We start from the raw sequence: 27,954 nt of genomic DNA on the forward strand, positions 1-27,954 counted from the left end.
TATTCAACTAATTTAGGTTGCGGAATTCAAATTACTGTCCTGCAGTTTAAGCACACCAAACTCAATCCCCAGTTCTCCTAATTTAAAGCCTATTTTGCTTTAATTTCCCAAGAGAAATAGTAGTAGGGGCTCTGTCCACTTGTCTGAGTTAACATCATGGCTATGAGTGATGGAAAAGTCAGACTTGAGGGCACTGGAAAAGGTACTTTAAAAGTGCTGAGAGGCCCTGGCCAGTGTGGCTTCGTTGGAGCATCATCCTGTAACCCGAAAGGTCACAGGTTCCATTCCCGGTCAGGGCACATGCATAGGTTGCAGAGTCAATCCCCAGTCAGGTCACGCAGCCAATCGGTGTTTCTTATGTTGATGTTTCTCTGTCTCCTTCTGTTCCCTTCTCTCTCAAATCAATAAGCATGTCCTCTAGTGAGGATTTTTTAAAAAATACGTTGAGAGGAGAGTGTGTGTGTTTAAGACAAATTGGCAGTGTGTTAAGGTGTTTATAACCGCCATACAGAGAGTTACGAAAACCACAAACTCATTTGATGTTCAAAACCTCAACTGAACTGATGAGGTTATTTAGTCTTGAACCTACTCAGTGTGAATATTCATTTATTTTACTGAAAAACTGTTCACCCATTGGGTGTGTCACAGAATATTTAGAATTTACACCCTATTACCTTTCTAAAATCTGAAGATTTCTGAATTTAGAAACATCGGACCCAAAGATTCATGGGCCTTTAGTTCTGGGCAGTAAAAGATAAATGCTGCACACACACGTGCGTGCACGTGCACACACACATAGTCTTTCAGGGGAAAGCCCAGCCATTGTTAATATAACAAGAAAGGTTTGCACAACATCCATGTAACTTGGCAGCCACGGAAAGTGGACTGGAATGCACATGTGTGAACAGTGACGACTTCACTGTACTAGTCAGTGGTGATAGATGCCATTGAGTGAGCGTGTATATTGTGTGGCCATCACATTAAAAATGAGCAAGTAGAGCAGCGAATTTGTCAAATTTTGCATTAAGCGTGAACATGCCTCCTCAGAAACTATTCTGATGATTGAGAATGCTTTTGGGGACAATGCAATGAGTGCAGTGCAAATAAAAGTGTGGCACAAATGCTTCAAAGATGGTTGAGAACCTCTTAAAAGGGATCCACATTCTGGACGGCCTGCGACAAGCAGAATACCTGTGAATATTGAACATGGCCAGACAGCAGTCAACAAAGATCAGGTACTGATGGTGTGAGAACTAAAAGCTAATCTAGAGATTCCAAAAACTTCTGTGTCTGAGATTTTGATGCAGGATCTTGGCATGAAATGTGTTAAGGCAAAATTTGTTCTGCGGCATCTGCTACCAGAACAGAAGGAACATCGTGCTATAGTTGGGAAAATTGTGTGAGGTCCCAAGGTGCCTACCTCGAAGAGGACTGAGGCTCGCTTCATTGTCCTATGTACAATGTTTTCGTACCTGTAACAAATGCCTTTATTTTTCGTATTACATGGCTGGGCTGGATATTTTCTGGACAGAGCATGCACACGTGTGTTTTAAATGAGAAGGAAGAGGGTGGGATGAAGCATGCATAGGACATGTACTTTGGAAAAATAATTCGTTTCTAGACTGGCAAAAGTTTCATTTTGGAAGAAACAACTGGTCTTCAAATTCTGGAATTTGAAGGAGGGAGTTACTTTTTGTCCAAATAAGACCTAAATAATAATGACAAACATTATTGAACACTGACCTATTTTCAGTATAGGTAAGCTCTTTTGTGTAATATTTTATTTAATTTTCATACCAACCCTATTTAAAAGGTTCCATTGTCCACTCAACAGATAAGGAAGCTGGTTGTAAAGGGACACAAAGCTAGTGAGTGTAACTCTCAGATAGTGTAGCTAGCTCCTCACCACTGCTGTAAATGGCTTTCTTTTCACTCTTGCCACCTACAACTGAAATTAATTTTTAATAGAACCTTCTACTCTGGCTGGTCTGCATGGGACCTATCCATGTAATGAATATTTCTGGTTTTATTTGAGTAGTCCGTGTGGTAGATGCTGAATGCTCATGAGACATGCCCAGAATGTGACTCAGATTTTGAATGCCAAATTAATGTTTGGTCGAGTAGGTTAGTGGTAGTGTTTTGGGTGGGGAGTGGGGAGTGGGGAGGTGGTGAGAAACACCTGGAACTCTGGGAACATGTGTCAGTCAGCTGGCCTCTTCCAGAATTTGTGGGTGGGGTAGGAATTGGAGTGCATGTGATTATACCTTCCTCCAACTGCAGTGAATAATCATGATTATTCACAAGGTAAGATTAACAGTGATGGTGATGCATAATTTTTAGGCTCTTTCTCTTCTGCTTGGGAACACTTACAGTGCAAGAGAGGAATGCTGTAGGCTTTAAAAGCTTTTGGCCTTAAAAAATAGTTACTAGCTAGATTGGGAAAAGTTTAATTTTAGGAAAAACACTATATTCAGGTAATCTTGAATCTTCTACTTGATGGGGAAAAAATAGTTTGCAATCTTCAGTACTTTAGCTGTTTAATAACAAAGTTATTTTTGATCCCCATAATGAATCTCTTCATCATGGTTCACAATTGCTACTCTCTAAAATATTACAGGACCACTAGTCTTTTCTTAGGCTTTTGCTATATTTAAGGTGATAAGAGCCTTAGTGGGTGTGGCTCAGTGGATTGAGTGCCAGTCTGCAGACCAAAAGTTTGCTGGTTCAGTTCCCACTCAGGGCACATGCCTGGGTTGTGGGCCAGGTCCTTGGTTGGGGGGCATGCAAGTGCAAGAGGCAGCTGATACACGTGTCTCTGGCACATCGATGTTTCTCTTTCTCCCCTCTCTCTATAATCAAGTAAATCTTTTTTTTTTTTTTTTTAAGTGATAAGAGAGATATTTAGTCTCCCTCCCTTATGTACGTATATGAATGTGGTGACTAGGGAGTTTTATATACAGTGGTTTACTATTTGTAAATCTTGTTTGAAAAGAAGTAACTTCCTACTTGAAGAATGAGAGGAAGGCCAATCCAGAAAAGAAGGGAAGTAATTTAGAGGAAGTAAATTTGAAGACTAATGTCTAATCTTAGTAACTTGAGCTTTTGAAAGTTTCCTTTCAAAAGGTTAGAGAATTAACTCTTCCTTAATACAAACACATAACTTTTCTTCAGCGCTGTTTTTGACCCCTTAGCCATTGTAGGGAATATAGAAATGAAGGTATAGCCATTTCATTGGAGTTGACAGATAATACTAGGAATTACTTATTTTAAGTGTTTTCCTCTGCAGGTGTCTCAGTTGGAGCATTGTCCTGTGTGCCAAAAGGTTGCGGGTCCAGTCCCTGGTCAGGGCACATACCTAGGTTGCGCGTTGGAGCCCCAATTAGTGCATGTATGGGAGGCCACCTATCTGTTTCTCTCCTAGATGGTTGTCTCTTCCTCCGTTCCCTGCTCTGTCCCTCCCTCTCTTTCCGCCATCCCTTCCTTTCCTCCTCCCTCCCTCCCTAAAACCAATAAACATATCCTCAGGTGAGGATTTTTTTTTATTATTATTTAAATGCTTTCCAGTGTTGACTCATTTAATAATTACTTCTATCCTTTGAGGGTAGGAACCATTATTTTCCCCATTGGTACTGATGAGTACATTGCTTCGGAGGCACAAAGAGTTTAAGTAACTTGCCTAAAGATTGTCAGCTACTTTGAACCCCAGCATCTGGCTCCAGAGCCTTCTCTCTACCACTGCAAACAAAGTTATCAAATGATGTAAGTCTATGTAGTCATTTAGGAAACAGCACTGAGTAGACCAAGCACAATAGAAATTCAGAGAAGAAGAAAAATTTGTACTGGAGTAGCCAGGGAGGCCTCCCTGGGGAGGGTGTAACACTTAGCTTTAAAGGAGATAAAGTGGAGTGCTGAGTGGGACCAGCCAGCCCCTTGGCAGTGTTAAATTGTGCTTGAACAGTCTTGTTTCACCTCCTTGTATGGAAGAGGGGGTGGACGGTGTTGTGTAGGGAAGTTGTGCAGGGGAGGGAGGCATACTTAAGCAGACTACAGGAGGTCAGATCCCAAGAAGAATCTTTGCATTTGTACTGCTTTGTCTCTTCCTTTTTACCTAACACATGGATCTTTCCCAGTCAGTGCGTTACTCTACTAAATTCTTCTCAAGAGACTTACCCTCATTCTTCACAGTGTCCGGGACAGATGTTACCTTCTCTGGAGCCTTCTGGCAGAATTGCTTGCTTTTCTCTCTCTTCGTACCAGAGAGGATAACCTTCTGTTACAGTACTTAATTGTGTTGTTGTCTCTAATTGATTCTTCCAGATGAGACTGCTTGCTCTCTAGCACCTAGAACAGGGAATGACCCATAGAAAACTGTTGGTTTGCATTAGATTGATTGTAAGGGAGATCGAGTTGAGACAAAGCCACTGGACCAGGCGTGGAGATGATTGCCATCATACTGAAGTTAGAGTGCTTGGGAAGAGGCCTGAGGAATGGGTGGGAGAACCTGCTAGAACTTATCTTTAAATGACCTGATATTTGCTGTAAATTTTTTCTAGAAAAATCATTTGTATGAAATAATGGGTGTGTCTTCCTTGGCAGATCCTTATAGCATGCAAAAACCTAGAACATCGAGTAAGAATTCTGTGTCTGCCAACTAGCCATGGGAGAGTTGTTCAGAGTAGCCCTGGTCAGTAGACTTTCCTTGAAGATGGACATGTTCTGCCCTGGCTGGTATAGCTCAGTGGGTTGAGCACCGGCCTGCAAGCCAAAGGGCTGCCAGTTGGATTCCCGGTCGGGGCGCATGCCTTGGGTTGCACAGGCCAGGTCCCTGGTCGGGGGTGTGCAGGAGGCAACCACACACTGATGTTTCTCTCCCTCTCTTTCTCCTTCCCTTCCCCTCTCTCTAAAAATAAATACATAAAATAAATATTTAAAAAAAGATGGACACGTTCTATACCTGACTGTCTGATATGAGTCACATGTAGCTGTTGGGCATTTGAAATGTGGCCAGTGTGACCAAGGAGACCTGAATTTTAAAAGTTAAACTAATTAAAATATTAATTAAAAGTTAAAACAGTCACCTGTAACTGATGAGTGGCTACTGTGTTAGGCAGTGAAGCTGATAGTACTAGCTGTGGGATTGAATGCAGCCCAAATTTATTTCTTCTCTCTCTCTCTCTCCATTAATTTTGGAGGGAGAAAAATATTCGTTATTCCCTTTATTTATTCATTCATTGGTTGATTCTTGTATGTGTCTCCTGACTGGGGATGGGACCTACAACCTTGGCATATCAGAACAACGCTCTAACCAACTGAGCTGCCCACCGGGGCCACACTTTGTCTTTCGAGTTTCTTCTTCAAGCAATGACTCCTGAATATATCTTTTCACTAATTTAAAATTCCAATTTATGTCTATCATTGAAGTCTTCAGCTTTCTTCCTACTTTGGAAAAATTTATATATGAGGGAAGTCTTACTTCAGGGTGTTGAGTAGGGCTTCACAGTGCTTCTTTTGAAAGGTAGATTGAAGTTCAGTTTTATTTCTGCGTGTAGCGGCCAGGGTGAATTATACAGTGACTTTTGTTCCTTTATTCAGCAAATACTTGGGGAGAGTTTATTGGTGTCTGACACTACTTGCTTGGCATTGATGATATAAAGATGAATAAAACTATCCCTATCCTAAATTAGCTTTCAGTCTAGTAGAAGCAGTGTCGTTTAAATAGGAATGATTAGCATTGGCTAGTGTGGCTCAGTGGATTGAGCACTGGCTTGCAAAGCAAAGGTATGTGCCCTCGACTGGTTCAGTTCCCAGTCTGGGGCACATACTTAGGTTGCTGGCCAGATCCCTAGTAGGGGGTGCGTGAGAGGTAACCACACATTGATATTTCTCTCCCTCTTCCCTACCCTTCTCCTCTGTCTACAAAGAAGTAAATAAAATCTTTAAAAAATAAATAGACATGAACCCTGGCTGGTGTGGCTCAGTGGATTGAGCGCAGGCCTGTGAACCAAAGGGTCACCAGTTAGATTCCCAGTCAGGGCACGTGCCTGGGTTGCGGGCCAGGTCCACAGTACGGGGCACACGAAAGGCAGCCGCACATTGATATTTCTCTCCTTCTCTTTCTCCTTCTCTTCTCCTCTCTCTAAAAATCAATAAATATAATATTTTAAAAATAAAAATAAATAGGAATGATTAAATAGAAGTAATAAATAGGGGTGAGGGTATTAAAAGTGGTTGTATAGGGAGGAAAAAGGAAATGAAAGAGGATATCAGGAAAGAAGTGACTTTTGTCATCTTGAAAGGTAAATATCTGCTAGACAGACAAGAGGTGGGGAGGCTTCCTAGGTATAAGGAAGACATGTCTAGGACCAAATATGCATTTACTTTTTACAAAACTGTATTGTGGTGCAAATGATAATGGAATAGGTCTAGAGGGGGTTGGACCCTTCACCCTGGAGGCTTGGAGATGCCCTTTATTCTCAGAGAAGGGAGCTGGGAAACACCGCTCTGCAGCGCAGCCCTTGAAACCCAGGAGGTACGCTTGTAGAAGGCTTTGGGGTCCGGGCTTCAATGTTCAGACTTTGATTTTTGAGCTGATTTTTCTATCCTACCATTCTTACCTAACTCTAGATGAAGTTGTCTGTTACATTAATTTAATTGCTTAGTAAAGCCAACTTGATGTAGGCAGTTACGTAGTTATTAATGCTTGATGTAAAAAAAACTGTAGGTGCTGGATATGTTGTCATTGAAATAATCTCATGAATCCTGTGGGTAACTAAGTTTAAGCAGCTTTCTGCTTGTCTTTGGTCCAGATAAACTGTAATTGAGCTGTTTTTAAATCTTTATCCAAGGATATTTTACTGATTTTAGAGAGGGGGGGAGTTGTGGGGAAAGAAACATTTATCAGTTGCCTTCTGTATACACGCTAACTGGGAGTCACACCCGCAACCTAGATATGTGCTTTGACTAGGAATCGAACTCACAGCCTTTTGGTGTACAGGACAACATTCCAGCCAACTGAGGCGGGGGGGGGGGGGGGGGGGGAGCTACGTTTTTTGTTTTGTTTTGTTTTTAATTCCAAATCACAGTGGTGTTTGCAGCATCTTGTTGGCTACACGTGTTGCTCTGGGCTCTTTGGAGAACTGTTGGGTGGCTACTTCACTGTTCTCTATTAAGTAAATTTTTCACTTTGATTCCCTGTTTCCCCCTTTGATTAGCTCATCTTTCATATTAATCACCATAACTTCTTTTAACCTTTCCTGAAGGAATTCTTTTTAGTTTCTCTATGCCACCATTAAAATTTGTAATTATTTCTTGAAATCCTGAGCCCAAAATGAGGCTATATGTGATTCCGGTCCAGTTTTAGTTTCACCTGTATTTTCTTGTTGCATGATCGCTGTTTCAAACTGTGAACATCAGCACCTTTACCTGGCACCTTTCAGCTAAGGCCTAGACTAGATCCCAACATGGGCTGTCAGGCTGATTCCCTCTGACAACCTGTGGGCACTATAAATGTCATGTAGGCGCCTGGCAGGAAAGGAAGGGAAGCCTCCTTTTCCTTTGTAAAACTGATTTGCATGGGCATTGTAAATCTGTGTGGAATGCAGACACTTGGGCCAACTAATTTATTTAAAAGTTTAGTTGAAGTACACATAAAAAATTACCATTTCACTCATTTTTAAGGGTACAGTTTAGTGTTACTAAATACATTCACATTGTTGTACAACCAACACTACTCCCATGGCCCTTTTCATCTTTTTTTATTATATTGTATCAATTCTGCTATTATAGTTGTCCCAGTTTTTCCCCCTTGACTCCTTCTTTTCATCTCGAGTCTAAAACTCTATGCCCATTAAACAATAACACTGTTCTCCCTTCCCCCAACCCCTGGCAACCACTGTGCTACTCTCTGTATGGTTTTGACTATAGGTAACTCATACAGTGAAATCATATATAGTATTTGTCTTCTTTTGCCTGGCTTATTTCAGTTAGCATAATGTCCTCAAGATTCATCCATGTTAAAGCAGAATTTCCATCCTTTTTAAAGCTGAATGATATTTCATTGTCAGTATCACTTTTGCTTCACCATTTATCAGTTGATGGGGACTTGGGTTGCTTCCATGTTTTGGCTCTTGTGAGCAGTGCTGCTGTGAACACGGATGTACAGATACCTCTTCAAGACCCCGCTTCCATTTCTTTTAGGTATATTCTTAGAGGTGGAATTGCTGGGTCATATAGCAGTTACAGTTCTTCTAATTTTTTAATTAGTATCTGTATACACATTTTTAATACCAGCCAGAGGGTATGTTTATTGGTTTTAGAGAGATCGAGAGGAGAGAGGGTAGAGAGAGAGAAACATCTATTTGAGAGAGAAATATTGACCAGTTGCCTTCCGTACATATGCCCTGCCAGGGATCGAACCCGCAACTTTTTGGTGTGCGGGACAACACTCCGACCAACTGACCCACCCGGCCAGGGCTTGAGTTGTTATGTTTAATTTCCCATCCAATTTAATGTAGGAATACCTTAGAATATTGTATAACTGAACTCTAGGCTAAATGAACAACTGCAGTGAACAGTTCCAAAAAGCCTTCTGGAAGCTATGCAGGCAAATGTGAGTCAACAGTATGGTCACATAAACACGAGGAAATCACCAACTACTGCGATGTGAAATGGAGGGAATTTAATGCTAGTGTGTGGCTGTAGTCTGCCTATCCAGGTGCAGGCACGGACCACTTCCACACTGTGCAGCTGGATAAGCAAGGCAGGCAGGGCAGGAGTCTGCAGTCACTACAAGAAATTATTAGACTTGTAAAAAGTAGAGTGAAAAGGGCGGACCACTACCTATCAGCCTTTCCGTAGCAGAGCTTTCTGAAGCTCAGAACGCCTCAGCGCTTTGCTTGACGTCTGTATCTTAGGGAGAGTAAGTAGACTTAAGACACACTGGCACCAAGAGTTGAAGACTTCACAGCAAACATACTTAACATTTGGCATTCTCTTCCTTTGGTGTGTAAATGACATTCTAAAAAGAATGTTCAAAAAACCCCAGAAAGTCTAGAAAACAAACTGGGAAAAGTGTGAAATACAACAGTTTTTAAAACCACAAGACTTTTGATCAACTACATAGAAAATTCAATTAGTTAAGGAGAAATAATTCAGAGTAATCAATCACCCTAAGTTACACGTTAATCAGTTGATCTTTCACAATGTCACCAAGGTTTGCCTGGGTAGGTGAAGGAGAGAAGGGCACTGAAAGCTACAGGGAGGCAGACAAGACAGTGGAGTAGAAATTGGGTTCTGGGACGGGTTGCTTATCATTTATTAGCACAGCGCCCAAATCGACCCCGTATGGCCTAGCCGTGTGAGCGTGGACAAGTTAGTCTTTCGGTGCTTCAGTTTCCTTATCTGCATAATGAGAATATCAGGCTCCAATGGGGCAGGTGTGAGGATTAAATGTTAGTGTAAAGTAAAAAGTTTGTGACAGCATTATTTAGATGTGCTATTTTTGGCATTTTTCTCTGTTGTTTTCTGCATTGAGGTGAGGGACACACCTCTTTACCTTTTAACTAAATGCCCATGGTTCTAGGTATAAGAAAGAAAGGAAGTTGGAGGGAAAGGATTGTAAAAAATGAAAGATGACCTAAATAAATGGATACACATCTGTATTCGTGGGTCAGAAGACTTTTAGGATTGTAAAAGTGGCAATACTTCTCAATTTGATTTATAACTTCAATACAGTCCTTGTCAAAATTCCAGTATGTGTCTTTGGAGGAATTAACATGCTGCTCCTAAAATTCATATGGAAATCTGAGAGGCCCAGAATAGCCAAACAATCTCGAAACAGAACACAGTTGGAGGACTCAGACCTTCTGATATCAAAACTTGCCACAGTGTGGTACTGGCATGAAGACACACATACTGATCAGTGGAATAAAATTGAGAACTAAGCCTTTATGTGTAGGGTCCTTTTCCCCCCCAACAAAGTTGGTAAGACTGTTCAGTGGGGAAAGGATAGTCTTCAACAAATAATGTGGCGATGACTAGTTTTCCACATGAAATAATAATGAAATTGGACCCTTAAACTCATATAGAAAAAATAAGCCAGAATAGATTAAAAAAAGCCTAATTTAAAACTATTAGGCCCTGGCTGGGTAGCTGGTTAGGTGTCTACCTGATATACCAAGAATGTGCGTCCTATCCCCTATCAGGGCACATACAAGAATCAACAAATAAATGCATGAGTAAGTGGAACAACAGACCAATGTTTCTCTTTCTCTCTCTCCCCCACTTCCCTTCTCTCTCGCAAATCAATAAATTAAAAAAAAAAGTGTTGAGCTCTGGGTATTGTGGCTTAGTGGGTTTGGCACCAGTCTGCAAACCAAAAGGGCGCCTCTCGGATTCCGGGTGAGGTCCCCACTTGGGGGCGTGCAAGAGGCAGCCCATCATTGTTTCTCTCACACATTGGTGTTTCTCTCCCTCTTTCTCCTTCCTTTCTCCTCTCCCTAAAAAAAAAAAATTAAAAATAGCCCTGGCTGGTGTGGCTCTGTGGATTGAGTGCTGGCCTGTGAACCAAAGGGTCGCCAGTTAGATTCCCAGTCAGGGCACATTATCTAGGTTGCGGGCCAGGTCCCCAGTAAGGGGCACTTGAGAGGCAACCACACATTGATATTTCTCTCCCTCTCTTCCTCCCTTCCCCTCTAAAAATAAATAAATAAAATCTTTAAAAATTCTTTTAAATATTAAAAAAAAGAGACTTGACATTCTACAACCCTTTCTTAAAAGGACATGAGCTTTTCATGACCTTGGATTTGGCATTGGTTTCTCATGCCATTTTGGCAGTGGTATAGCACCAAAATTAACAGGAGCCTAGGAAAAATAAATTGGACTTCGTGAAAATTGAAAACTTTTGTGCTTCAAAGGAGAAATCAAGGAAGTGAAAAGAGGCAATCTGGTCCACAAATGGGCAGTGAGGCCCTGGCCCAGTAGCTCAGTTGGTTAGAGTGGTTTCCTGATATGCCCACATTGCAGGTTTGATCCCCAGTCAGGGCACATACAGGAATCAGCCAATGACTGCATCAATCATTGGAACAGAAATATTAAAAATCAGTGCCCCCCCAAAAAAATTAAAAAAAATAAACATTTTTAAGAAAATGGGCAGTGGATTCAAGTAGACATTTCTCTAAAGAAGGTAATATAATGGCCAACAAGCACATGAAAAGATGCCCAACAGCATTAGTCATTAGGAAATTGCAAGTCAAAACCACATGAAATACCACTTCACACCCAGTTGAATGGCTATGGGGTTTTTTTTGTTTTTTTTTTTTTTTTTAATGGAAAATAACAATTGTTGGCAAGGATGTGGAGTAATTAGAACTTTAATAGCTGGTGGGAATGTAAAATGGTGCGGCTTCTGTGGAAAACATTTTGGCAATTATTGCTAAAAAACATCTAACCCTTCAGCGAGCCGTGATCTTTCTGCTGGTAAAGGTTCTTACCTTCAGTTTGTGAAAAACTCAGTAACTGCAAAATGCAATTAAATGAGGTATGTCTGTATAATATACCTCAAGGGATTGAAAGCACATACTTGAACAGATCATTATATTCCAGTGTTCATTGCAGCATTATTATGACAGCCAAAAAGTAGAAGCAACCCCAAGTGTCATTGAACAGATGAATAGGCAAAATGTGGTATATCCATACAACGGAATATTTTGCAGCCATTAAAAGGAATGCAATTTGATACATGCCTACAACATGATGAACCTTAATGACTATGCTGATGAAAATAAGCCAACACAAAATGACGAATATTGTGTGGTTCCATGTCTCAGAGGTATGTAGAACAGGCAAATTCACAGACTGAAAATAGATTCGAGTTAATCAGGAGCTAAGGGAAGAGGTGAATGGAGTTACCACTTGATGGTTACAGCATCTCCTTGGGGTGGTAAGATAGTGGTTGATGATTGCCTAACATTGTAAACACACTGTATAATTAATTCCACTACATTGTAAAGGAAAAACACCCGTTCTCCTTTACTTTTTTTTTAACTTGTTGATTTGAGAAAGAGAAACATCTATCCGCGTTCTACTCACCCATGCATTCACTGGTTAACTCTTTCATGCACCCCAACTGGGGACCAAATCCACAACCCTGGTGTACCTGGATGACACTCCAACCAACTGAATCATCTGGCCAGTGTTCTGTTTTACTCTAAATACTCTAATACAACACGGTTTCACTTCTGACACTCCTGGTTACCAACCCAGGGGGCAGTTTCCCACACCAGGCAGTTCTGATACAGTCTGCCTGGAGTTAGCATCCCACAGGTTAAGCACAAGATTGCTCGGCAACCGCCCACTTCAGATGCCCATTGCAAGCCCATATTGTTTACTTGTGCTTCTGACCGACTTGATATAAATCCCAGGTCCACAACTCCCTCCTAGAGTAAGATTAAATTGCTAGAGCAGCTCACAGAACTCGAGGAAAATATTTTACTTACTCAATTACCAACTTTTATACACAGATGGACAAAAGTAGGTTTGTAGTTGTGAATATGCAAGCCACAGTTAATTATTTTTGTTTGCTTATTTGGCTAAAAGTAATTTTATTCAGAGTTTATTCTAGCACTATTATTTATTGTATTATTTTGCATATGAACAACTGTAAACCTACTGTTGTCTGCTTCTTTAAAAGTATGTAACTTAGGGCCCTGGCTGGTGTGGCTCAGTGGATTGCCAGCCAGCAAACTGAAGGGTTGCCAGTTCAGTTTCTGGTCCGGGCACATGCCTGGGTTGCAGGCTGGGTCCTCATCTGGTGGGAGCAACAGGCAACCGATCATGTATCTCGTGCATTGATGTTTCTTCCTTTCTCCCTCACTTCCCCTCTCTCTAAAAATAAATTTTTAAAATGTTTAAAAACAAAACAAAACACGTAACTCAGGAATGGCCAAATGCATAGGGAAAAATCTGTGGGAAGAGGCACTGAAATTCATGCATCCTCCGGCCATGCCGCTCTCAGCACCTGTACATGTCCACCAGCCTGGAAGCTCTGAACCACCCTTCTGGTTTTCTGAAGATTTAATTACATGGGCACGATAAAGTTATTGGCCATTGGTGATTAATTCACTGCCAGCCCCTCTTATTTACCCAAGGTAGGCTGGCTGAAAGTTCTAACTCTCTAATCATGTGGTTGGTTCCCCTGGAACCAACCCCTCCCAACCTTGGGGGATATTTCAAAAGTCACCTCATTATTAGCTCAAGTGTAGTTGAAAAGAGTTTGTTATGAAGAACAAACTACTTCTTTCACCTTGATGACCCTGGAGCTGTTTCAGGAACTGAAGCTCTCTGAGGACAAAAGACCAAAAGTTTTACAACAAAAATTTCTCCCATTGTTCAGATTACTTAGGAAATTACGAGAGTTTCAGGAGCTGTGTGCCAGGAACAGGGGTAGAGATAAAACATAATGTTTATTGTAAATCACAATGTCACAAGTAGGCACATTAAAGTGGCAAGTTTTATTATATGTTATTACAGCTACTAAAAATTAGTAATGGAATATACTCTGAACCATTGCATTGTATACATTTTCCCATCTTTATTGAGATTTAACATATGTAAATTTGTGTACAAAGTATTGATTTGATACATGTATATTGTAAAATGATTACCACCATAGCATAGCATCACATAATTCCATTTTTTGTGGCAAGAACATTTAAGATTTACTACTTTAGCCCCTTGCAAGTATATAATACAATATTATTAACCATAATCACTATGCTGTACATTAAATTCCCTAAATTGTATACTTTATTAAATGGGTATGTTGTGTGGCATGTGAATTATATTTAAATAAAGCTTTTTTAAAAAAAGGTTGTGTGCATGTACACACACACTTGAATAGGAAAGCTCTTTTCCATGTCGCCACCCCACCCCATGCGACTAGTTAGATGTCCTCCTACACAGGTGTCAGTGGGCACAGGGTTTCCGTGACAAGTATGCTGAGTAGACTTGGCCTAGTTTGTCTCTTTACTGGCAGAAAGTGAGACTAATGGAGTTTGAGCATGATTGACTTGTATTTCTGTAGGGCAATGAGTAAATCCTTTGTTGTCTGTCTCTGTTGCACAAGTCACATTTCAGGAACCTCCCTAAAAACAGGTGGGAACTGTACCTTATGCCACAACAGTTTTTCAGCTTGAAAATTAATGTATTTGAATAACATACTGGCCTTACACTCAGTAAAATCTAGTAACTAAGCTTCTTTCCCTGTTGGTGAAATGGGGATGAGTGATGGTTTTACCTGCCTCTGGAAGTTCAGGATCAAATCAGTTCTTGGTCAGATGTATGGGAAGTGCGTGGTGATATCCAGCGTAAGGTGTCATGTGCCTTGGAAAGTGCTTCATCATCGCCAGCAGAGGAAGTCACGCTGAAAAGGCATTGTTCTGAGTACTTACGAACATGATAACCAGGGTCTGCACCTCACAAAAAAGGCATTCTTACCCTCTGTCCCTGCTGCTGTTCCAGGGGAGGGTGTTTATTGTGGAAGGAAGTTGGTGGTTTCCAAAAGGGTGAGCTCTTGTCATTTGTTCTCAGCGCTGTGCTTCTCAGCGGCAAGGCCAGTCCAGTCCTCCTGAGTTCCGATTAAGAGCCGATCTTTGGTAAGTTTAGAGTCTTTGGACAAGTAAAACAAAGGTTCCTGTTTGATAATAGAAAACCTTAAATAACAGTTAACAGTTTTTTATTGTAGTTGATTCTTTAACCACCAGATCATTGAATACCAGCCAAAGACATGTGGCATCATTAAGTTCACCCTATTACTGTACCTTAAAGTATCAGGCATTCTAGACACAAGATTTAGAAGGATATATTGCCTTTTGGTAGGTGTAGGTATCAGTAACTTCAAGAGTGAGAGCATACTGGAAGGACTGTGGGCCTTCATGTTGCTTGTGGAATAGTAAATGTTTGTTGTCAAGGCAAGGCACCAGAGGCAAGGCGGGCTCCACGTTCAAGTCTGGGTCACCTTCTTCACTTGTCATTGTGGTTGATTTTGAGAGGTTGCACAGCCACTGATGCTGTGTGTTTTCTATTCCAGAGAATTTTCCTGACCCCATAAATCAGAGGGCAGGGCTAGGCCCGATATACTTTGTATACTGTTCACCTAAGAACAGACATCTTGGTTGTGGTGCTACCTGGCTCTCGGGCAGCATTTTAAAGATATTTCAACTTTGAAGGATCCAGCTGCAGTACAGAGGTGATAGGAAGTATATACTTAAAATTGGAGGCTTTTTTTGCCCTGGCTGGTGTGGCTCAGTGGACTGAGCACCATACTGTGAAGCAAAGGGTTCACGGGTTCAATTCCCAGTCAGGGTACACGCCTGGGTTGTGGGCCAGGTCTCCAGTAGTGGGTGCGGGAGAGGGAACCACACACTAATGTTTCTCTCCCTCTCTTTCTCCCACCCTTCCCCTCTCTAAATGTAAATAAAATCTTTTAAAAGAAAAGTGGGGGCTTTGAAAGGCAGATAGCGAGCATTATATATGGTATATCAGATCTAAATTAGGGAAGCGGTAATACTGGGACTCCAAAAACATCCCTAGTAAGTCAGGCAAAAGTAGCTTCAGACTGACATGCTTTGGTAGTCTGGTTTTCCAGGGAATGTCATTGAAATTCTTTACTGTGTGTAGCACATGCAGGTCCAAGTAGTATTTTAAACGGAAATCTTTTTCAGTATTTTTGTGCTTGGCCCATGGTAGTTTGACTGGAATTTCAGTTTTCTGATTCTTTACTGGTTTGTTTTGTTTTGTTTGTTTGTTTTGGGGGGTTTTTTTGGGGGGGGGTTGGTGTTTGTGTGGGGGGTTGTTTTTTTGTTTTTTTTTTTCAAGTTTCCTATTGGCTAAGTGTCGTTAAAAAAAAAAGTCATTGTTCCAAGAAAAGTTTGATCAGAGAGGGCCAAGGAGTCAGAGGGGGTTGTGTTTTGGGGAAACATGCCCTTGGGCTTTTGTTTTCTTCTCTGTACATGGATCCCAGTCAGCATGTCCTTGCTACATTAATGCAGACGTGACTGGAGCTCCAAGTGGGAGAGGCTGAGTCAGAGGGGTCCCTGTTCTGAAGGAATTTACACCCAGGAGTGGGTGAATCAAGCACAAAGAAATGCAATTGCTACCTCTTTCATATAGAGTAGGATGTCTGATAAAAATGGTTAAATTGAGGTGTCTAAAGGCCAAGAGAAGGGTCCAAAACTGCACCTGCAGGCACCATCTGATTTTGGGGTGTGGAAGGTGTAGGAACAGAAATCGGCTTTGGAACAAGCTTTGGATTGGCAGGTGAAGTGTTAGTTTCTAGGGAAAGGGAAGAAATCTTCAAGAAAGCATTGTTTTGAGTGGAGGTGGAAGATTTACAGGCCAGTTAGTGGTACCAGGTATGTGATAAGGAATGGGGAGAGGTGGGTGGAAAAAATCAGTTGCTGTTAGAATTTTGAAAGACTGTAAAAGTAAGACTGGGTTGCTTGGCCTAATTTTGGCATTGAGGACCTCCTGAAGGCCTTTGAGCAAAGGTGTGAAGGACTGAAGCTTAGGAATGGAGAGTTTGCCTGCAGCAGGGAGGATAAAGGGGAAGTAAGAAGACCAGTTGGGGTTTTGCTTTTTTCCAGGTAGGCAGTAGTACCTAGGACCTGGAATGACGACTGTGGGAATGGGAAAGGGGTAGTGGTGGAGACTTCTGAAGGGGTAGACTTCTCCAGAACTTGACAGAAGTCATGCTGTGAAGAACGAAGGAAGTAAGAAAGTCAGTTAACTTCAGGGTTTCTACAGTGAGCTGTTATGTTATTCTGATTTCACTACCAAGATAGGAGGAACTGGGGAGAGAAGATTTGACAGGTTGGGAAGATGTTTTGGAGATGTTGGACTTGTGGTGCAAGTGGAGCACAGAGGAGAGGTGTGTCAGGAGTTTGAGAACAAGGACTGGATTGCGGAGATGTGGCAGTCACATGCATAGAGGTAGTGGTATTTGAAGAACTGAAATCTCTGGAGATAGGATTAGGGGAATGGGGGGGTGGCTTTGGAAAGGAGTAATTATATGTGGAGGCTGTAGTTGAGGAGATGGAAGAATTAGAAATCAGCATGTGTTAGGAAAGTCCAAGGAGAGGGACGTAAAGTAACAAAAAAATACCAAAGAGAATAAGGACTGGATGTTGTGCTGGTAGTCTCATTGGTGACTTTGGAGTGTTTCAGGAGTTTGGGCAGAAGACGGATTGGAAGAATTAAAGCAAGCGAGTGGGTATGAAGCACCAGAAATGTCTATTTTTTCTTGAAATAGGCCAGAGAGAAGAAAGTAACTAGAGGAAAGCATGAATGTGGGAAGATCCATTGTTTTAACATAGGGGCACCGTGGCCTTGGCTGGATAACTCAGTTGGTTAGAGTGTTTTCCTGAATATGCCAAGGATGCGGGTTCAGTCTCTGGTCGGAAACATACAAGAATAAACCAATGAATGCATAAATAAGTGGAAAAGCAAATTGGTGTGTGTGTGTGTGTGTGTCTAAAATCAATAAATAAAATAGAGGCACCCTTCATTTTATGGTAGACCGCAGCCAGTAGAGGGAGAGATGAAGGGGATGTAGGATACCGTAGGTGGCAATACTGTATGAATTGTAAGGTGCTAGAGGGCTAGAGGTTAGACTTGGGCAGAAGGGAAATCTGGTAGTAGTAACTGCTGTTTACTGAGTGCCCACTATGGTGCCAGACCCCTTAAGACCGGGGTCCCCAACCCCCAGTCCTTGGCCTGCTAGGAACCAACGGGAGGTGAGCGGTCAGCAGTGGGCCTGAGCTCTACCTCTCGTCTGTGTCTTCCTCCCACCCGTATCTGGGAAAATTGTCTTCCACAAAACCAGTCCCTGGTGCCAAAAATGTGGGGACCGCTGCCATAAAAGATGCTTGCTGAGATCCCCACAGCCCCTAGAGGGCTGTGGTGTGGGCTCCTGAGAGTCACTGAGCTCCCTGTCCTGGTGTCCCTCGAGTACTGCGTGTAGGACTGCATAGGGCGCTGCAGGCTGCCCCTCAATTGCTTTTCTTGGGCACCATTTCTATTTTGCATATAGGTGGAAAATAAATGGCAATATTGGTTGTCTTTCTTTGTTAACAGTAATTGCTTAATGTAGTTTGCTGAAGTTTTGTCCACAGACAGAACACATTATTTTTTGAGATTTGGGGAAAGACTGGTCTTATAATGGCAGAGAACATAATGGAGTAGGTATTTTCTGTGCTCTTTCAGGACCTTTTGACTTAGTGAGGCTAGCACAGTAACTTCTACTAATTTGAACTTGGGGAAATTATGAATTTTTAAAAGAATATGTAGTCATTTGTGTACTGTTACCGTTGACAAATAGATATGTTATAACTGACCCTCACTGGAAAAATAAACCATTCAAGGCTTTGAAGAGTTATTTCTGAGTCTGAATTGAGCCTAGATACAACACATCTGGCAGAGAGAGTTAAGTGTGATTTTCTTTCTCAAGCTGACAAGTCTTGTACTTGGAGAGATACTGGAGAAAAAAAATTTTCTGGGTCATTTCAGGGAAAAAATTGCAAGTTGTATTTTCTGATGTTTATACTTTTCACTTCCCGTTAACAACTCTGGTTGTGTTGCCAGATTCCCAGCATCCCAGAAATCACCTAGTACTTGCAGGCTTTCATTTTCCTTTTGTCCTGTAGTCACTTGTAATTTCTGTTTTGCCAACAATGGAGGCTAAATGGCTTTACACATTTCCTGGACCAAATGTTCCCCAAGGAAAATTTTCTAGAGCCTTTTTTGGTTGCTCTTTGGCATTTTCATTTTGTATGTCTTTAACCACATTAGATTGGGAGATTATTTCTTGAAAATTGAGTGCCACCTAGGAAGGCTACTATTCAAAGTTGGCAGCCTTTTCTTGAACCAGGGAATTCCTGATGAAATATTTTGTTCACATCCCATAAGGTCCTGATGGACTTTGGTCACAAACCCCAGTACAGGCTAGGCCTGAGGAGGTACATCAAGTTCAGTAGTGCCTCGGTGCTTGTTGTTGGTTCCTTCTGGAACTTGTGACGAGTCCCAAGCAAGCACCGAGTGCGGAAACATTTTTTTCTCGTCAAAATGTGACAAGCACCGGGTTTGATAAGGTCTGAAGCCGACGAATACCAAGGTATGGCTGTATATAAAATCTTGACAGGGATGGGAGAGCATAAGAAAACCAGAAAATGGCTTATGAATCCTTTGAAGGTGCTGGCAGTCAGACTGAACATAGAGGAAGGACTTTTTAAGAGGTAAATTCATTCATGTCTGTGCCTTGGATTATTTCATAGGAGACTAAAAGGGAGGTGTTCTATCTCCTTTCTCATTAAAATTTTTTTGTGTTATTTTTGGACTTAATACCTACTATATGACCATTAAGGTACTAAACTTCACCTGGTTGGAAGACGACAACAAAGGGAAACAAGTGCAGAGACTTGAGGCAGGCCCAGGACCCATTAAGAATCCAAAGCAAAAACATGGGGAGGGAGGGATATGGGAGCTGAATGGGTGCGGCGAGTGCTGGGCTGTACTTTGAACGATACATACAGTAAAACTGTTTTGATTGCGTGTCCTATTACTTAAGGAAGTATAATAACATTTCCCATTATGTATATGCTTATTATTGTGCTTTCATTATTATTATTATTATTATTATTCTCAATCCACTACTTTTTTGCAAACAAATTAAAAAAATTTTTTAAATCACTAGATTATATTGTGGGTTTGGTTAAAGCTTCATAATATCTGTGTATACAGTTCGGCACATGGCACTGAAGTAGGTCATAGTGCTGAGAACTCGCAAATGAGTGATGGCAGCACTGTTGGCCTCTTTCCATTGTGGAACCTTGTGCTTATGAGTTAATATATATATTAAATTTTAAAGTTAATTTCTTAGGTTTTCTAGACTTAACAAAATGAGTTTCTAATGTTTCCTTTAGTATGCCAGTGAATTGTTTTAGCCACTGCAGTTTGGGAAACATTCCCTTTAGACGGTGTGGTTTTTGTCATTGAGTATGTATTGTTGAGAATTAGTTTGACCGTAGGTAACAAAATGCTACCATCATCCATACAGTTACTTTGTTGTTGTTGTTGTTGTTCAAGTGTAGTTTTCTGCCTCCTCCCCACCCCCCCCATTGTCCCTGTTTCCTTTATAATTGTTCCTGCAAACCCTTCACCCTTTCCCCCTGAAATTCCCTTCCCTCTGGCCACTGTCAGCCTGTTCTCAATTTCAGTGCCTTTGTTTATATTTTCCTTGTTTTTTTGTGTTGTTGATTATCAGTTACTTACTTTTCATTCACATAAAAGAAGTGTGGAAGGTAGACAGTCTGGGGCTGAAATTGTGGCTTCCAAAATCATCTGGGATTCAGGCTTTTCTACCTTTTATTCCTCCAACTCCATTGTATGGCACCCATTTTCACATTCCAGTACGGCTGTTGAGAAAGCAGCCCTGACTCCAAGTTTAAGCATCAGGGAGGAGGAAAGGAATGAAAAAGGGCATGTAACTTCACACTAAGGAAGACTTCCCGGAAGTCCCAAAATACACTGCTGATTTGTATTGCATGGGCTAGAACTTTGTACATGGCCATACGTGCGTATAAGGGAAGCTAAGAACTGTAGTCTTTTTTTTTTTTTTTAATAAAAACTAGTAGTAAGTGTATTTATTTATTTATTTATTTGTTTATTTTTAAAGATTTTATTTATTTATTTTTAGAGATGGAGGGAAGAAAGGGGGAGAGAGGGGGGGAGGGAGGGAGAGAGAGAAAGAGAGAGAGAAACAGAAACATCAATGTGGGGTTGCTGGGGGTTATGGCCTGCAACCCAGGAATGTACCCTTGCTGGGAATCGAACCTGGGACACTTTGGTTCCCAGCCCGCGCTCAATCCACTGAGCCACGCCAGCCAGGGCCAGAACTGTAGTCTTTTAGCTGGGCAACAGGTGCACAGCTAAAAATTAGAGTGCTGTTCTCAGAGGGAATGGTGGGAATTGGGGTGGTTGACCATGTAGTCTCCACCATATGGAGAGAGCCTGCATATCATTGGCTGGGGGTGGGGGGTGTTAAAGTCTACAGTGTATTCATAGAGTTGTATGCCATTTCACAGTTGTCTTGGAAAAAATTTGTTGTCCCACTCTTTCCTTAGAAGTTACTCCCTGTTCTTTTCCTCTCCCACCTGCTTCCCCTAGGCAACCACCAGTCTCCTCTGTTTTCTGTTTCTGCATTTGCCTATTCTGGACATTTCATGTCGTTAGAAGCACACACTGTGTGGTTCTTTGTGACTAGTTTCTTTCACATATGTAAACTTTTCAGGGTTCGTCCATGTTGATAACATGTTGTAGCATGTATCAGTACTTTCCTCCCATCTTTATCAACAAATAATATTTTGTCACTATACCACATCTTTATCTATTAATTCATTATTGGATGTTTGGGTTGTTTCCACTCTTTTACTGTGGTGGATAGCGAATGCTGCTGTGAACATCTGTGTACAAGTTTTGTGTGGATATGTTTTTGTTTCTCTTGGGCAGATATTTAGGAATAGGATTGCTGGATCATATCAGTTCATATCCTTTGCCTGTTTTTAAATTGGATTATTTGTCTTTTTATTACTGGGCTTTTTATATACTCTGAATCCAAGTCAGCCTTTTGACTGCAGGCTCAAAAGAGACCCTGAGCCAGACCACCACTTAAGCTTCTTTTTTGTTGTTGATCTGTAAAGGTTTTTTAGTGGATTCCATAGGATTTCCCATTTATACGGTCTTACATCTGTGAATTGAGATATTTGACCTCCTTTCCATTATGTCTTTTGTTTCATTTTCTTGCTTAATTGCCTCCAGCGTCATATTGAATAGAAGTGGCAGGAGTGGACATATTTGTCTTGTTCCTGATCTTGGGGGAAAGGTTTAAGTTTTTTACCGTTAAGTAGAATGTTAGCTATATATATAGTTTTTGGTACAACTTTTTGTTGCCAAATGGAAAGGCATATTAGCATTTAGTACTTGGGTATGCTAATAGAGGCTTGTGCCCCATGGTCACCAAAGTGTGTCATAACCTGAAGCTATTATGTCTTCTTGTACAATCCAGATAATACTTTGTCTCATGTTTCAGTAATGGCTGCCATCCGGAAGAAATTGGTGATTGTTGGTGATGGAGCCTGTGGCAAGACTTGCTTGCTCATCGTTTTTAGCAAGGACCAGTTTCCAGAGGTGTATGTGCCTACAGTGTTTGAGAACTATGTGGCAGATATTGAAGTGGATGGAAAGCAGGTGAGTACACTCTCCATAACAGCTGGTACTAATTTCGCATGTTAGGCTATTCATAGAGCCTGTGAAACTAGGCTTTTTTGTCTCTGGTACACGGTATAACGTTAAATAACAGAAATGTTAGAATGAGAAATCCATTCTCGTCCTACTATCTTAGTCCAACTTTGCTCATTTTTAACTGCAGCATGTATACTTTGTCCATATACATGTATTTCATGTAGGGAAGCCGTAGTGTATATATGTTTTTTTATTTTTGAAGTGAACTTTGTATGGATGGACTTTTTTTCATTCTGTCATAGTATTTCATGTGCTGAAATATGAGATTACTAGGTCGAGAAGTCCTTATTTTGACTCTTACAAAGAGTTTCACTGATCTATACCACCAACAGTGTGACATTTAGATGACATCCTCACATTTGATTTTCAGAATATTTTTGACTTGAACATAAACAGGCTGCCGCCGTTGATTCGATCACATCTCACTGGCAGAGAGGACAGCGTTTCCCTGTGTCTGTCCTGAAAGCCCACTGGCCAGGCTGGGGCAAAGCGCTTCTGGAATTTGCGTGTGTTTGTAACCTGCGGTTCCCTTCTGTTGTCAGAGTAATGTCTTACCCACATTCTGTACATCTTTTGGAGAGGAGTAAAGTTCCCAATGCAGATGGGTCAGCTGGAGAGGAAACTAGAGCACTGGGGCTCTTCTCCCACACACTCGGTCCTCTCGGTTGGCTTCCATGATTCCATGTCCTCCGTCCCCTCTCGCTTTCCTGCTTTACCTACTGCCCCTTCCTGTCCAGTGTTACTTAGCTCCTGTTTGTGGCACCACATGTGGAAAGCCCATTAGGCTAGCTGCTCAGAATTCTAGGGTTCCTCATCATTCTAGGATGTCCTGCTAGTTCTGTGACCATGAGTGAGCCACCCAGCCCTTGCACTGCCTTCATTTGAAAAGTGGTTTAAACCATTTTACAGATGACATCAGTGTTCTAAAGTAACTGAAGGCATTGGGAAGCACCAAAGCACTTTTCAAAATTGAGCTGAACTCAGAGCCACCTTTTACCATTTGTCACCCATTTTTATCCATTTGCGGTGTGGATCACAGTGATTGCTCTCGTGCCATTAGGAACCACGAGACACCTTTCTGGTCAAGAATAGGAGGGGGAAATCCCAGTAAATATCAGACTGACAGAACGTTGGGTCCTGTCCTACAGGTAGTCCATCAGCGCAGAGTGGTGCCAGTTCTGCCTCGGTTCTCTGCATGGTTGCTTGGATACAGGTGTTTCTGTGGGCCTGGAAGATTGGTTTTGTGTAGACAACACATGGCACAGTTGTGACAGATGGGGTGGAAATGTGAAATGTGCTGAGGTCTTTGTACCTGCTGTCATGTAACAGCCTTCCTATCTGAGATTGCAGCACATACACGGAAAAGGCTCCATGGCTTCAGGGAAGCAGAGTCAGGTTGGTTTTCAAACGCTCGGTGGATGTCTGGTGCTGGTCTTATCCCGTCACTCCCTCCAGCGAGAGCAGCTGTCTGTGGCCCTATGTCTGTGACCATCAGTTCAGAAAGTCTTCCCACCTGTGATAGTACGTTTGTTTTGGGACCAGTGGTGGCTCTTCTGTCTTCTTTGAAGCATCATCTGTGCCTGGAGGTTTTAGAACAACCAGGGTCTTACCCGTAAGAAATTTAGGGACCTTGACTTAAAATCTTGAGAGATGCTCTGGGTATTTTTCTTGCACTGCCAACTTTGGACGTGCCTGACCCTGGCAAGATAGAGGAACAAACACCACCACCATCCCCCCAGGGAGAGGAGACCTTGAGTTAAAGGTGCTGGATCTGGAAGAGGATGTCACAGCCTAGCTGCCTACCTCAGAGCAGCTCAGTGGCCCCCACAATGGGAGAGGGCGCTGCAGGGGATACTCATGTAAGAGTATGTAGTAACAGAGCCTTGGGGACCAGGCCCTGTTCTAGGTGATGGCGGTCCCAGGAATAGGCCTACCAAAAAAAATGGAAAGGCCCATTCTGACATGAGATGGGCCTTTGGAAGCACCCTGGAACCATTTATCAGGAAATAGTCAGGGCTGGAAGTGTCTGGCTAAATACCCGAGAGGGTTGGAGGGGCCAGGGGAGTGGGGTGTGAACGAGGTGTACCATTCTGAGGTCAGACTAGGAGAACTGGGGATCGGTACGTCCTGGATCCACACCAGGCAGGTGGTGTGTTCATGATACATGGTGCACTGGCCCTTTTGGAGGTTGAGGATGGAAGAGACAATTAGCCATCGACTTGAAAGAGAGAATGGTATTTAGAAGTCGAAATAAGGGCTGTGAAGTGCTAGGAGAAGGGTATTTTAGAGGTACTGCCGGCATTAGAGGATGAGCTCCTTGGGCCCCAAAGGGCCTCTGAGCAGAGGGTGTTAGAAACCCACGCTGGCCAAAAGAAGTCACAGGGCAGGCCGCAGTGCTGCGCAGCGTGGAAGTGGAAGGGGGCCGTGTCCAGAGCCCAGGCAGCGGTTTGCCTTCCTGCCTGTGTGACGCTTCATGCAGGCCTCTTCTGAGCAGGGAAGGCAGAGCCAGAGGCCTCCCCCGTGGGCTCAGACCGAACACCCAGCGCAATGTCTTTCCTCAGCCACCAACTCAGATACATTCTTGTCTCCATTTTTCCAAGTTGGAGCGGAGTGGAGAGACAAAGGAAATGGCTGCATGAGAATATATGAAGAAAAGTTCCAGTCTGCTTTTCCCACATCCTGCCTTGTACTTCGGGTAGACTGTTATTTACAGTCTGATTCCCCTCTTGTCCATCCATGGAATGTTTTTTATAATTAAATATTTCTTACAGGTTTTTTTTTTTTAATATGTGGGAGAAACATTGATTTGTTGTTCCACTTCTTTTTGAGCTCATTGGTTGATTCTTGTATGTGTCTGACCAGAGATTGAACCCATCACCTTGGTGCAGTGGGACAACATCTAACCAACTGAGATACCTGGCCGGGGTAACCTTGCACTCTTGTGTTTATTTCTCCTATCGCAGGTAGAGTTGGCCTTGTGGGACACGGCTGGGCAGGAAGACTACGATCGCTTGAGGCCCCTCTCCTACCCGGACACCGATGTTATACTGATGTGTTTCTCCATCGACAGCCCTGACAGTTTAGGTGCGTAGTCCTGCAGGCTGGTATTTGTCGCTGTCTGTGCTGGCCGACGCCTAGTTTCTCGGGTCCTTTCTGGGCATCAGGCAGATGGGAGCATCGGAGAAGGAATCATCGATGGCCAGAGAGCTAGAGCCTTAGGATTGTAGAGCCTGTGCCCTGGGTCCTTCCAGCCTAGGTCTCTCGTGGCCGCCACGTGTCCACTTTATAAGTTGGCGAGTTCCAAATGCAAAGCTCTCTCCTGAACTAGGATTTGGGGAAGGCTTTCTTCAGTGCCCAAAGCATTTCAATACTTCACGTGACCCTGCTGCCTGCCTACTCCTAGTCTGGTGACTTGTTTCCTGGTAGATTTTTAAAGCCCCATTTTACCCCTTTTCAGTAGTGTCTTAGCTAATAAAAAGATACTTGAACCTGACCATTTCATTAGCTCAGTTGGCCACGTGTTTCAGTTCAGAAAAAGATTGAATAATGCTGACCTCACACTCTGCAAAAGAAGGCACCAAGGCCTTTGAAGTCAGAGTGAGCAGGTTACTTGTAAAAATACAGCCTCAAATTGCAATCAGCACCATTTAAATGATCATCTTGCTAAGTACTTTGTATGCATTGACTTAGAATAACCCAGTGTAAGGTAGGTATTATTGTTATCCCCATTTTATAAAATCATCCCTGACACTGAGGCGCCCAAAGTGAGGGTGTGGGAGGTTGGACACAGACCTCTTGTCCACCATGATGTACATACAACGCTACTAAATCAACATGGTACTGACATAGAGAGCTGCAGCTGGTTATCACTGTTTCTTAAGATATATTTATTTTTAGCCCTGACTGGTGTGGCTCAGTGGATTGAGTACGGGCCTGCAAACTGAAAGGCTGGTTTGGTTCCCAGTCAGGGCACATGCCTGGGTTGTGGGCCAGGCACCCAGTTGGGGGCATGAGAGAAGCAACTCGTCAGTGTCTCTCCCACTGCTTTCCTTCCCATCTATCTGAAAATAAATAAATAAAATATTTTTAAAAATTTTTGAAAAACAAATGCAAAAGCAAAAATTTGTATGGATATTTCTTTTAAAAGGATTTGTTTGTTTGTTTGTTTGTTTAAAGATTTTGTTTATTTTTAGAGAGGGAAGGGAGGGAGACAGATAGAAACATCATGGTGTGGTTGCTGGGGGCCATGGCCTGCAACCCAGGTATGTGCCCTGACTGGGAATCGAACCTGCAACGCTTTGGTTCACAGCCCACGCTCAATCCACTGAGCTATGCCAGCCAGGGCAAGGATTTATTTATTTTTAAAGAGAGAGGGAGGGAGGGAGGAAAAGAGGGAGAGAAACATCAGTCAGTTCCCTCTTGTACACACCCCAACTGGGGACTGAACCTGCAAACCCAGGCATGTGCCCTGACCAGGAATTGAACCAGTGGCCTTTCAGTTTGCAGGATGACAGCCAACCCAGTGAGCTATACCAGTTATCACTCATCTTCAAAACTCTTGAGACATTTGAAATACCAGTAACCCACAGGGTTGGGGTCATGCTGGGGGTCCATGAGCAAGGTGTAGAGAGAACATGTGGACTCTGGGCCAGCTGCAGCCCCAGAGTGGGGTTTGACAGTGATGGCCTGTGGGGAGCCTCCCTTTGTGGGGCAGGTGGCGCCGCAGTGGCATAACTCCGTGTTCTGGATCCTTTGCTGCTCCAGTCTTTACCTGGGCCCCACCCTTGCAGGAGCTGCACTCCTTGGTGGGGCTGAGGGAAAAAAGTGGTGATTCTTTGCATAAGGGAGAAGTGTTGGATTTTTGCCTTTTCCTGTAATTTTAAAACCAGAGATTTCATTAAATGTCCAGCATACTTTTGAAATAGTTTCTTTGAGATTTAATTAGGGCTCTTGGAGATTCTTCAAGATAGAATTTTATATATCTCCAAATTTTGTGCATTTTACTATTTTCAGAAAACATCCCAGAAAAATGGACTCCGGAAGTCAAGCATTTCTGTCCCAACGTGCCCATCATCTTGGTTGGGAACAAGAAGGACCTTCGGAATGATGAGCACACAAGGCGGGAGCTAGCCAAGATGAAGCAGGCATGGTCTGGGGCGGGGCTCTGTCTTCTTGTAGCACGCTCGAACCCGAGGACCCAAGCTTGGCGGTTCAGGGAGCCCAGCAGGAGGCCTGTCTGTCCGTGTGGCCCTCACTGACTGGGGTCTAGTTATATGAGACGGAACCTCTCCTGTCACCCAGGAGTGCCTGCCTGAGGAGGGACCATCGCAGCAGGGCTTAGTTCTCCAAATGCAGTAACTTGATCAGGCTCTGGATTTCCCTCTTCAGTTATTACCTTGGTATATGTGAGGCACCTGCGGGGTTGGGAATCTCTAAGGGCAAGGAGTCCGGGCAAAGAGCCCTGGTGCCTTGATAAAGTGATGATGGAGTTGGCATCTCGGCTTCAGTGAAGCCAGGTGGCCCGGTGGCGGGGCTTCCCCAATGCAGGAGGGCAGCTCTGAGGTCTTCAGCCTAGGTTCCCCCACTGAGGTGTCTCTGAATGTC

At 42.7% G+C, this 27,954-nt stretch overlaps 1 protein-coding gene across 1 annotated transcript in view; it reads left to right on the forward strand.

The window, feature by feature from the left end:
• RHOA (ras homolog family member A) overlaps nucleotides 1-27,954 on the forward strand; it is a 46,602-nt gene that overhangs the window by 17,088 nt on the left and 1,560 nt on the right. Inside the window, exons 3-5 of the mRNA XM_028518042.2 lie at nucleotides 22,139-22,296; nucleotides 25,314-25,434; nucleotides 27,364-27,494. Coding sequence (XP_028373843.1) covers nucleotides 22,141-22,296; nucleotides 25,314-25,434; nucleotides 27,364-27,494 — 408 coding nt within the window. The 5' untranslated portion in view covers nucleotides 22,139-22,140. The remainder of the gene's footprint in view (nucleotides 1-22,138; nucleotides 22,297-25,313; nucleotides 25,435-27,363; nucleotides 27,495-27,954) is intronic.

This window comes from Phyllostomus discolor, chromosome 7 (genome assembly GCF_004126475.2).
Source record: "Phyllostomus discolor isolate MPI-MPIP mPhyDis1 chromosome 7, mPhyDis1.pri.v3, whole genome shotgun sequence".
Lineage (NCBI taxonomy): Eukaryota > Metazoa > Chordata > Mammalia > Chiroptera > Phyllostomidae > Phyllostomus > Phyllostomus discolor.